The 13,140-nt window shown below is 40.8% G+C and overlaps 1 protein-coding gene across 1 annotated transcript; it reads right to left on the minus strand.

Annotated features, from left to right (window-relative positions):
- Nucleotides 1–2,970: 2,970 nt before the first annotated feature.
- On the minus strand, nucleotides 2,971–12,385 carry LOC142145064 (cullin-9-like). Its single transcript, XM_075204544.1, has 4 exons — nucleotides 12,270–12,385; nucleotides 11,482–11,596; nucleotides 6,307–6,506; nucleotides 2,971–3,748 (listed from the first exon to the last, which is right to left on the minus strand). Exons 1-4 carry the CDS (start codon nucleotides 12,300–12,302, stop codon nucleotides 3,416–3,418), a joined length of 681 nt encoding a protein of 226 aa, XP_075060645.1. The 5' UTR covers nucleotides 12,303–12,385; the 3' UTR covers nucleotides 2,971–3,415.
- Nucleotides 12,386–13,140: the final 755 nt, after the last annotated feature.

Consider the following 13,140-nt stretch of genomic DNA (forward strand, 5'->3'; position numbering starts at 1 on the left):
AGTGCTACATCATATTGAATATTTGTCCAGCTAGAATGCAAAGGTTACAAAGTATTTAGTGGGCTGTGTGATCAGTCACACAACTATGTTGGTCAGAGGGTTGTTGTCTTGTGTAAGCTGTGTAATAGGTGTAAGGTGGTAATAGGGTAACCTAGGGAGGGTAAGAGGGTGGTAGATACTATAAACTTGTCTGAAGAGGGGGGTTTTCAGAGAACGCTTGAAGGTTTGAAGACCAGGGGAAAGTCTTGTGGTGCGAGAGAGGTAATTCCATAAAGTGGGTGCTGTCCTGTAACCGGGAATGGGAGGATGTGATGAGAGTGGAAGAGAGACACAGATCTTGTGCAGAACGGAGGTGTCGAGTTGGGAGATATTTTGAGACAAGTGAGGAGATGTGTGTCGGTGCAATTTTGTTGACGGTCTTGTATGTTAGTAGAAGAATTTTATATTGGATTCGTTGAAAAACAGGCAGCCAATGTAGAGACTGACAGAGTTACTCAGCAGATGTAAAATGATTTGCAAGGAAAATCAATCCAGCCGCTGCGTGCAAAATAGATTGTAGGGGCTCGAGTCTGATTTTGGGAAGACCAGTAAGGAGGGAATTATAATAGTCGATGCGGGAGATGATAAGTGCATGAATTAAAGTTTTTGCGGTGTTTTGTGTAAGATATGTACGTATTCTGGAAATGTTTTTTAGATGTTTGCAACATGATGTAAATATAGAGTTGATGTGGGGAACAAAGGAAAGTTGCGAGTCAAGGATTACACCCAGACAGCGATCTTGCGGGGTGGGATTTATGATTATATTGTCAACAGAAATAGAAATGTCAGGCAGGAAGCTTCTATTGCTGGGTGGAAATATTAATTCTGTTTTTGAAAGATTAAGTTTGAGTTGGCGAGAGGACATACAAGATGAAATGTCAGAAAGACAGTCAGTAACGCGAGACAACACAGATGGTGAGATATCAGGAGAGGATAGATTTGTGTATCATCCACATAGAGATGATACTGAAATCCAAAGGATAGATCAAATCATTGACAACCTTGGTCAGCGCAGTCTCTGTGCAGTGTTGAAAGCGAAAGCCTGACTGAAGAGAATCCAGTAGGTTGTTTGCTGTAAGGAAGTGTGTGAGAAGAGTGTAGGCAATTCTCTTGAGAAGTTTGATGGGGCGGGAATTTGAGAGAGAGTTTGGGTCAGAATTATTTTTTTTTACAATAGGAGTAATCACTGCGTGCTTGAATAGTGATGGAAAGATACCATGATGTGATGAAATCATTAGAGGTACAAGATTTACGCCAGTGACGTTCAGCTTTACGAGAAAGTTTCTGTAGATTTTGTGTTACTTTAGTGTGCCATGGTTGACAACAAAGTCTACGCGGAGTATAAATTGGTCGCTAGAGCCACTTGATCAAGGGCAGTTGCCAGGGTTTGGTGAAATAGAGGAATTGCCAGATCAGGGGAGGAGAATGTAGAAATTGGGGAGAAAAGGTGTTGGAGAGAGGTAGAAAACTGTTGAAAATCAAAAGAGTTAATATTCCTGCCAGTATGAGGAGGATTGGAAGAGTTTGACAGCGGGGAGCTTAAAGAACTGGGACTGAGCGAGTAACTAATAAGGTGATGATCCGAGAGGATCATATCTATTGGGTTCTTAGGAGTGTTTAATTTAATTTATTTTAATGTTTTTATGTATGTGAAATTTATTTAACATTTTTTCTATTCATTTTGTATTCATCATTTGTCTGTTGAAGCTCATCTTTTGATTGTGTCTTTAGGACAGATTGGTTGATATTCTTTAGAGCTGCATATTTTTGGTTCTATTTTTCAGGGGAGGATTCAGCCTCCCTTTTTGCAGCAGCTTTAATACTTTACTAGATTGCCTTAGTGCTTTTACATGCTATTTTGAGTGCGCCTTTGCGAGGGGTATTTTTTTCTTTTCTTTAGGCTAAATGTGCACTATGACTGACAGGGAAGTTAAGCACTCCCTGCCATTAGTACTGTAAGCCAATCATGGGGTACCTACTTGGCAACCAACCTCAATATGCAGGTTAGCAGCCAATCAGGCAGTGTCCCAGCTGCCTAACATTAGCCGAGAGGAGAGTCACAGCGAGCCGCCTTCTGACTCTCTAACGGACATGTAGAACCCTTCATAAAAACATTATCCAGGCTTAGGTTTGAGTCCAGTGAAGCTGAGCTCTTCTCTAAAGACTGCTCTGTACATTCACCACCCCTGCGACAGCACAGCCAGCGATGAACAGAGCTTGAGCTTCATCCCTTGTGTCCTGTGTAGGCATCTGCTGTACAGTGATGTCACTAGCATTGCACTTTTATCTGACAATGATCTGCAGCATCACTGTATCTGTAGCAATATACTGACAAGTATATAGAAATGAGAAGATCTACTGGAATATCACCGCAGCTTCAGCTGCTGGATACAAAGAGTTCAACTATCATCGCTGTTCTTCCTTTGGTGACCTCAGTGGCAGCTGCTGCAGCCACGTCGTCTGTGCAACTGGGGCACAAGTCCTGGTGCTGTGAGCATGAGGCCAGGTACAAGGCTACTCGTGGCTGACAGATGCAATGTGAGTGCGGCGGGATGGTTCAGTCGTTATAAATGATGGTTCCAGCAACTGACAGTCTTGGGCTTCCTACAGGGACTGATTCGTGTTCCTGGTCTCCACCTTCCACTCTGTCCACTCAGTAGAACCACACTTTCCCCACCAGCAGCTACAATTGTTATTCCGGTACCTTACGCATCAGTTGGTCCCGCACCTCTTAGATTGCAAGCTTATGGGGCTGGGTCATCTTTACCTTCTGGTTCATGTTATATGTTATTTATTTGTATTATGATCCCCTCAACCTACAGCTGTTGTCATATGTTGGTGCTTTACAAATAAAGGATACAGATAGAAGAAGAATCATTGTGGAACATGGAGAAACAAACACATCAAATAGTCAATAATCATTCAATGTGCTAATTGGTCGCTTCATTTATTTTATTCATGTTTCGTTAATGTTTCTGGCTCTTCTCATAAACAGAGTTTAAACAGTTTACCCTCAACCAGGACCTTCGTTCATCGAGTCACTTAATCCTCTGACTCCAATATGTGCTGTTTTCTAAATGCCCATTGGAATCAGTGACGTCAAGTTGTTCGCTGTCCATATAGACATAAAAATATGTGATGTAATTATGTAGCTAGACAATTATTTGTGAATTGTCTATTTAGCGATCACAGAAACTTTGAAGAACGAGGAATGTGTGAAAGGTTCTGTAATGACACCATGACCACCAGTATGATCTCTAATCTCACAATTAACACTTTCAGTATAAGAAGTGATATTCCTGAGAAAAAATGAAGCTGCAAACACAATATCCAGACAGAGAACATTCATTATTTCTAGAAAACTCAATCGTCCACTTCAGGGTTTTTCAGTATTCTTGAATGTGCTGAACGTTGGTCTATTCTCTTGTACTGGTGCAATGTTGCTGGTTACTTTCTGTACTCTGCAGAATTCTGACACTTGTGGAGGGATATTCATCACATTGTTTGTGTGTGGAGTAATGGGATAAAATGCAGGACGCGGTGGATTCTCCACTTTGTAGCACAGTATTAACGGGTCACTTTGTTTCTTCTGGATTTTGCCGTCCCTAAGCTGACGCATTATACATGAGAGCACATCAGTGGCAACATATTTATGGCTGGGGGATAGCAAGAACAATGTGTCCTCTTGTTTCTGGCAAGATTCCATAACCTTGAAAAAAAAAATAGTGTATGAGATAAAGAGGACACTAGAAGCAAGATAAAGTGAGATGTGATGAGGAGACCTGCAATACAGAGAGAGAACTGGACACCCAATAGAGAGAGAGAGAGAACTGGACACCCAATAATGTGAGAGAGAACTGGACACCTAATAGAGAGAGAGAGAGAGAACTGGACACCCAATAGCGAGAGAGAGAACTGGACACCCAATAGAGAGAGAGACAACTGGACACCCAACAGTGAGAGAGAGAGAGAGAGAGAACTGGACACCCAATAGAGAGAGAACTGGACACCCAATAGAGAGAGCGGGAGAAGAGACAATTTCATAGCGAGAGAAACAGAGAAAGAAAAGGACATCTCATAGCAAGAGAGAGACAGAAAGAGGTGAAGACACAATTAGTAAAAGAGTGAGAAAAGCACAGCAACAGAGAGTAGACCCCACAATGAGAGAGAAGAGGACACCCCTATAGCCAGAGAGATAATATATAGAAGTTGCAGACGGGTAGATTTTAATTATTTTAGAAATCGGCCTATTGGAAACAACTCAACATGAATTAATTTCCACTGCACACAAAATGAGTGTAAATAGACTGTACACACGTTCTCCACAATGCATACTACTAAAATGCAGAGGTCCAACAAGCAAAATACACAACATTCAAGGAGACATAAAAGACAAGATATAGAAATAGCAAAGTGTATGATACATAGGTGGTCAAAGTGGGAACAGACAAGTAGACAGGTTAGGCCTATGGTAGTTACAGCTTACAATCAAATTTATGACAGGTAGCTGAAATTCTACAAGATGACTTACAGCAGCTGGGCCAAAGGTTTGGGCAGGTGAACAAACAGTATCCACATGAACTAAAACTAAGATAAATCCTTAATTTCAATGCATGAGGCCTGACATGTGGTTTCTGTATAGATTCTGTACAGTTCTGGCCAGCATTGTTGGCACTCTTGGATTTTTTGTATAACCTGTACAATATCTTCAGAAATAAGAGGAAATGCACCAACTTTGTATCATCAGAATATTTTAATATGATGCCCAAAATTATAAACCCAAAATGCTTTCCTTTTCAAATTACATGTAGTAGTGTCAAAGACGACATATAAAATATGACTTGGACAGTATTAAAGGCACCCTTCGTTAATATTTGGTTGCACACCCTTTGGTAACAAAGGCTGCTGTTTCTTGTAGCCATCTATAATCTTATTGCATCTGGCTCCTGATAGTTTCTCTCACTCTTCCATTGGAATTTGTTGAAGCTCTTGAATGATTGCAGGATTCCTTTTCCCAATGGCAGATTTCAGCTCTCGAAGATTTCCATTCACTGCTGCCCAGTTTGAAACATATTTTCCTTTTCAACCATTATATTTTGCTTCTGGGTGTGTTTTTTGGGTCTTTATTGTGCTGGGGGACACATGTTCTTTGATCCAAACCTTGTTTGTTTACACTGGGTAGCACATTCCATTCCAAAATGCCTTGGTGATCCTCTGATTTAATGATTCCTTCAATACGGCCAAGGCCTCCAGCACCAGAGGCAGCAGAGCAGACCTAGAGCATTATGGATGCACCACCATGTTTACCCATAGGTAAGGTGTTCTTCTCCTTAAAGGCTTTATTTTGTCACCTATAAACAAATCACTGGTCTGCACTGCTAAAGAGCTTTATTTTGGTTTTGTCTGTCCACAGAACATTTGCCCTGAAGGATTGTGTTTTGTCTAGGTACGTTTTGCAAAAATCAGTTGTTCCTTTTTTTTTCAGCAGTGGGGTCCTCCTTGGTCTTAGCCCATGAAGCCCTTCTTGGTTTAGTGTGTGGTATATGGTACAGGGTAAAATCATGACTCCAGAATGTACCAGGTCAGCCTTCAGCTCTTTGAAGGTTGGTACTAACTGTGGAAAAAACACAGCGTAAAACTTCCAAAGACTTCTCTCATCGATTTCCATGAATAGCAAATTAAACAACATAGTGCACCAAACACAAGACAAGAGGTCTTGTATGTGCTGATAATAGCACTTCTGATACTCTCAGCTCTTCGCCATTGTGACGAGGTAACGGAATAAAAAGTGGCCTTGTTAGATATTAAAGCAATCATTTGTTGTTTAATTCATGTGAGCTCTGACAATTCATCACAGGTGACTCAAATTTTTAGTTTATCACTCAAGAGTCTAATCTAGCTCTTTTTTTGAATTGATTTAAATTACTCAAAAGTGTGCCAATAATTGTGTCATGGCAATCTTTCAAATTTTATAGTGTTTCCCTCTATTGCTTTTAAAGATTGTTATTGTTTTATCCTTGGCTGTTCTGTGACAAACATGGATGTCTATAGACCAAAGCTGTTTCCAGAGATACTGTACATGATGTACTTAAAATTCAGAGGTGTCAATAAGGTCGACCACAACTGTAAGTAGAGCTCTCTACTGATAAATTGTATTTACGCCATAAACCAGACTGCACAGGGCTCACATCTTTTACATTAAAGGTACTATTATAACTTGCACTCACACAAGAAGACAAATGTGGACAGATCCGTAAAATAACATACCCTGAACACCAGCAAATCTACATGGATCTCCCTCTCTTCCTTCATGACCTGGCTGATTATATGTGATAGGAAGTCTCTCTTCTCTTTCAGTGCGCAAATGCTTCTCTCTGAGTCGCTCATGTAGGTCTGTTTGGGAGACAGATTGAGAAGTGCCTCCATTTGTCTGTCAGATAGGGCAGTTTCATTTAGACAAAGGCGTCCTGTAACAGAGGCAGCATGACAATAAGGCATGGACTTATGTTGTGTATTCCCCTAACACAGTATTTAACAATAAACATATGTAACAATATATGGAATTAACAATTAACATCCTGTTATGAGTGCCTTTGTTTTGTATCTGGCAGCAGTACCTATAATCCATCAGAGGTGCTGCTGTCCTGCTCCTGAACTCTGCAACATGCCTGAAGGAGTTAATCCCCTTGTCTGATGCTAATCAGAACTGCACCTGTTTCACTGCTTTAAGTACCTGCCTCTAGCTGTGCTCTGGGCAGTTCATCCGTTGTTCCTGGCTGCTGCTAACCTGCTCCTGTTCTGTTTGGTATATACCTGCTGGATTGTATTTCTGTGTATGACCCCTGCCTGTACCTTGGACCTTGCCTGCTTGCCTGAGACCCCGAATCGTTTGCCTGTACCTTGGACCATGCTGTTTTGTCTGTTGCCCTGACCTTTTGGACAGACTTCTGGACCTCTCCTATTTGCTTGATCTCTGCCCGGCTATTTGGATTTGTTTGTCTGATCACTGCTTTATCCCTGGACTCTGTCTGCTTTCCTGGACTTTTTGCCTTCTGGACTGGGGTAAAACTTATTATACTTGTTCCTGCCAATTTACTATACAGTCTCTTTTGGAACCTGTTATCCGTGGATTTGAGTTATTTTTGTTAATATAAATAAAGAATAAAGACACTTTGCCTTACACTACCGTTGCTCTTCGTGAATGCACTGGGATTCATGACACATCCCACATGTTTTAATACATACAGCATTGTAGAATGGCTGCAGCACAACAATCTTTAATATATTTCTAATATGAGTACAGAGGATCAAGTTCTTCCAGCTTGTAATATGTGGTCACTTTGTTACCCTTCCTCCTATTGATACTTGTTCCATAGTCACACAGGCTGCTTTACAGTGGGCAGAATAAGCGGATTACACATAGGAAGACAAATTAAGTGAAAACTTTACAATCTAATCTAGTATTCTGTAGGCCTTCAAGGGGCATTTACCTATTATTCTTTATTTTATAAATTAATCAGTTATTGTACAAAATAGTGTAGTCTATAGTATGGTCCTGCATCAATTAGGAGAACTGATATTTAGGCACTGGTGGTTTCCTGATTGAGACTGGGCCATTGCTGTTTAAAAAGAAAAAAAAAGAAAAAGACACGTCTATAACCAGTCATGGTCACCACTTCTATAACCAGTGCTGGTCACCACTTCTATAACCAGTCATGGTCACCACTTCTATAACCAGTCATGGTCACCACTTTTATAACCAGTCATGGTCAACACGTCTATATCCAACGCTGATCATCACTTCTATAACCAGTCATGGTCACCACTTCTATAACCAGTGCTGGTCACCACTTCTATAACCAGTCATGGTCATCACTTCTATAACCAGTCATGGTCAACACATCTATAACCAGTCATGGTCAACACGTCTATAACCAGTCATGGTCAACACGTCTATAACCAGTCATGGTCATCACTTCTATAACCAGTCATGGTCAACACGTCTATAACCAGTCATGGTCAACACGTCTATAACCAACGCTGGTCATCACTTCTATAACCAGTCATGGTCATCACTTCTATAACCAGTCATGGTCAACACGTCTATAACCAACGCTGGTCATCACTTCTATAACCAGTCATGGTCAACACGTCTATAACCAGTCATGGTCACCACTTCTATAACCAGTCATGGTCACCACTTTTATAACCAGTCATGGTCATCACTTTTATAACCAGTCATGGTCATCACTTCTATAACCAGTCATGGTCACCACTTTTATAACCAGTCATGGTCAACACGTCTATAACCAACGCTGGTCATCACTTCTATAACCAGTCATGGTCAACACGTCTATAAGCAGTCATGGTCAACACGTCTATAACCAGTCATGGTCACCACTTCTATAACCAGTCATGGTCACCACTTCTATAATAAATCATAGTCACAACTTCTATAACCAGTCATGGTCAACACATCTATAACCAGTGCTGGTCACCACGTCTATAACCAGTCATGGTCAACACATCTATAACCAACGCTGGTCACCACTTCTATAATAAATCATGGTCAACACGTCTATAACCAGTCATGGTCAACACGTCTATAACCAGTCATGGTCACCACTTCTATAACCAGTCATGGTCACCACTTTTATAACCAGTCATGGTCACCACTTTTATAACCAGTCATGGTCAACACGTCTATAACCAGTCATGGTCACCACTTCTATAACCAGTGCTGGTCACCACGTCTATAACCAGTCATGGTCAACACATCTATAACCAGTGCTGGTCACCACGTCTATAACCAGTCATGGTCAACACATCTATAACCAGTGCTGGTCACCACGTCTATAACCAGTCATGGTCAACACATCTATAACCAACGCTGGTCACAACTTCTATAATAAATCATGGTCACCACCTCTACAACCAGTCATGGTCACAACTTCTATAACCAGCGCTGGCACTTCTACAACCAGTCATGGTCAGCTCTTTTATAACCAGTGCATAAATACATTTGAAATTAATTAAATGCATGTCCCATCCCCTCATTCAAGATATCTTTATTAAAAGAAAGTCCAAGAAATATCCTGTTTTTTACGCAACGTATCCTAACTAACTGCTTTGTATGCACCCAAGCCTGATAAGGAAAAACGGGTAACCTGCCTAAAACACTAGTGCAGGTCAAGGCTAAATAAATGAAATTGGGAATCTCACTGAATCCCAAGCAGTTGGCGTCTCCAGCCATTCAATCAAAAATGTGGGAAATGTTTAAAACCTTCGCCCACATATTGTATTAGTTGGCTGGTCCAACCATGTAGAGGGGAAATCTCTGTTTCATTATTTAGCACTGATACAACTACACATTTAATTACCCTTTAAGTATTGGCCTCTGTACCCAGGATAATTCTGTAAACAATTTTACATATCAAATGACATTTTGTATTTTATGTTTTTCCTGTTCTCTTTATTTTCAAACTCGTTTTATTGAAGAAATTTCAAAAGAAAACAACAATAGAAGTACTAAACATAAAAACATTCAGAAGCTGCTATACCGAGTCATCCAAAGAAGTCATTCCAGTTACATTGCTGAAAAATATAATAAAATGAAGATCACAGAAAAGACATTGTAGTGTTAGACAGAGTAATACAATTTCTTGTGTAAAGAAAAATAAAATGCATAACAAAAGAAAAGGAAAACAAAACAATAATAAAACATCTAAGATATTTTGTGTCTCTCCTCCGTGTTCATAAGGTTGTGCACTGCAGAGGGATGGAGAGGAGGACAGAATGAAATGATAAAGAATCCAACATGTAAGAGGAAAGGTTTGTTACTACGCTTCTCAATTTGCCGGACTAGATACCACTCGGTGGATTTTAACAACTTCATAACATTAGTTTGTACAGTAACACCTAACCAGTCGAGATATAAACCCCATTTTCTATATCTGGTAAGGTGACTATAATATCTAGATAAATGTGTAGCAAAATAAAATATTTTTTTTTATTGTAGTATCTAGATAAAGAAAGTCTAGCAAGCCAGTTATTAGCGTACTGAGAAGAGGTGGAGATGGGGGGGTCCACTGTTGCAGGATCAGTTGTTTAGCAATAGTAACCTAAAGGTTACTCACAATAGAAAAGTAATACAAGATGGAATTGTCCTTGTGGCCTCCCACCCACCCTTATGTTGGATCTTAAAAAGGACATACACACTTTAACAAGCCAAGCAGTTCGTCCACAAAAAAGACAGATGGAAGTAATATTTTCTGCAAAAATTTCGACAGGGTAAATGAATTGCCAACACATCCATGCTGCCTGCATGATTAGAATGTAGACATTGTGGTTGTTGACAGTCAAAATGTTGACATTAATCAAGCAATGCCGGCAGTACCCAATAATGGCAGCATGTCCTGGCAACCAGGGACGGCTGGAACATGTAATAATAAAAAAAAATATACACCAATTGTAATGGTTATTTGAAATAAATACTCACCCAAATCCCCTGTTTGCCACATTATTAATCATCATTATTTACTTATTTGGTAGAGCTTTACAAATGCGAACAAACACAGTAATTAAACATTACAATAATCACCTTACTCCATATGGAAACTTTTCTTATCATCCTAGATTTGATAATATTTCAACTTGGTTCTAGCAGAGCCACAGCGAGAATGATTGAAAAAGGGCCTGTATGCGAATAGCCTGTAAAGGTGGCTTGTCTGTGATTGGTGGGAGCATATTGCATTAGCATTAACCAGGCCACATTTCCAGGAGGCCACACTTACATTACACTCATCTACCTCTCCAGCAGAAGGTGTCTGCAAGTTACATCTAATTAGCTGAATATGCGCAGTAAAACCATACTTGCCAACTCTCCCGGAATATCCAGGAGACTCCCGCATTTTGTGAGAGTCTCCCGGACTCCCGGGAGAGTGTGGCAATATCCCGGATCTGCCCACTTCACTAGGAAGTGCCCACTTCCTAGTGAAGTGGGCAGAATTAGCTCCCAAACGCCGCGATTCCCGGTGAATCGCAGCGTTTGGCCCCGCCCCCCCACTGTCAAATGACGCGTTTGCGTCATTACGTCACGCCCACCTCTTCTGGAAACCAACCTTGTCACGTTGGTAAGTATGAGTAAAACAACACACATTTCTGCAGGTCGGAGTTGGACTTACGCCCTCCCCCATGTGTCCCTTCAGTGCATTCTGAGAGTCCAGGCATAGAGAAGGAGGTGAAGTGCTACTATGGAATTCAATTCATGTTTATAGAAAACAAAACATTGCAACATGAAATAGATCCCCTTCCAGTTATGGTGAATCCTGAATAAATTACTTTGCATGTATGGTTTTAAGTGCTTACACAAAATAATATTAGATGCTACTTTGCAAACAGAAGTCAGTAGAAGGTAAAGGTGAAGATAATGGTGATACGTACTAGTTGTCTCATGAACGGTCAGGATCCCACTGTCTGCGGTGAGAGGGAGCAGAGAGTTCCTCAGTAAACTGTCAGACACCCCTGTGCAATGTACAATATCCTTCTCAGAGACTTCCTGTACACAGTAAACAGAGTTATTGCCTCACACACAACGTGATCTACAGTTTATATGAAAAAAGAACCTTGTAATGGCTGCAATATATTGTTGATAATATTTCCATAGTGCAATGTATGTAAGGATTTGAAGGATTATTAATTAGAATTTATATTTGCATGACACATGCGGGAGAAGGATTAAAAACTGACTCTGCAGTCAATCAAGTCCAGGGTGCAGGTATAACATACTTGCCAACATTTATTTTTCTTTTTCCGGGAGATGCCGGCTGGGACGTGGGCGTGCAGGGGGCGGGGCTGCGAAATCGCGTCATTTTGGCCCCGCCCCCGTGACGGAATGACGCAAATCGCGTCATTTTACAGCGGGGGCGGGGCTAAACGCCGCGATTCCGGGTGAATCGCGGCGTTTAAACTGAATTTTTCCCCCTTCCTATCAGGGAGATTGCCACACTCGTCCGGGAGACTCTCGCAAAATGCGGGAGTCTCCCGGACAATCCGGGAGAGTTGGCAAGTATGAGGTATAATCTCCCAAACTCTCAATGAGATTGAGGACCACTCACTGAATGTAACCAAGTAGTATGAACAATGTCCACAAACCAGTGTGATAGGGATCATGTTGCTACATTTTGTTCCACCTCAAAAAATAAAACATTTCAATCTGATCCGATTCTCACCTTCTGCTGGTTAAATAACAGTAAGATGAACATCTGCAGGGTGGAGACACGGAGGGTCAGATCTCCATATTGTATCTCTGCTGTCCCCAACCACGTCCACTGCAGCCTCTGTGACCTAGAGCCCAGCACAGACTGACCTACAAGACACACACAATACTATATATATATATATAGAGAGAGAGAGAGAGAGAGAGAGAGAGGCCGCCCAGACTGACACACACAATACTATATATATATATATAGAGAGAGAGAGAGAGAGAGAGAGAGAGGCCGCCCAGACTGACACACACAATACTATATATATATAGAGAGAGAGAGAGAGAGAGAGAGAGGCCGCCCAGACTGACACACACAATACTATATATATATAGAGAGAGAGAGAGAGAGAGAGAGAGGCCGCCCAGACTGACACACACAATACTATATATATATATACACACACACACACACACACACACACACACACACACAATACTATATATATAGAGAGAGAGAGAGGCCGCCCAGACTGACACACACAATACTATATATATATATACACACACACACACACACACACAATACTATATATATATATACACACACACACACACACACACAATACTATATATATAGAGAGAGAGAGAGGCCGCCCAGACTGACACACACAATACTATATATATATATATATATATATATATATATATATATATATATATATATATATACACACATACATATACATATACAATACTATATAGAGAGGCCGCACGGAGTGAACAAGTCAGGTGCATTAATGGCTGTGATCTGAAAGTATTGTATAAACCACATTATTTTTAAGTTACAGGGACTGCAAAGGAGGTAAATTCATACTTGCCAACGTTATCTTGAG

This window comes from Mixophyes fleayi, chromosome 3 (assembly GCF_038048845.1).
Source record: "Mixophyes fleayi isolate aMixFle1 chromosome 3, aMixFle1.hap1, whole genome shotgun sequence".
NCBI classification, from domain to species: domain Eukaryota; kingdom Metazoa; phylum Chordata; class Amphibia; order Anura; family Limnodynastidae; genus Mixophyes; species Mixophyes fleayi.

Excerpts from the sequence above, each read along its gene's own strand:
- LOC142145064 (XM_075204544.1), bottom strand. The coding sequence starts at position 12,302 with ATGTTCATCTTACTGTTATTTAACCAGCAGAAG. Across the intron at positions 11,597-12,269 it reads TGTTATTTAACCAGCAGAAG|GAAGTCTCTGAGAAGGATAT; the intron begins GTGAGAATCGGA and ends TACTGTGTACAG. Across the intron at positions 6,507-11,481 it reads GACCGTTCATGAGACAACTA|GACGCCTTTGTCTAAATGAA; the intron begins GTACGTATCACC and ends CCTCTGTTACAG.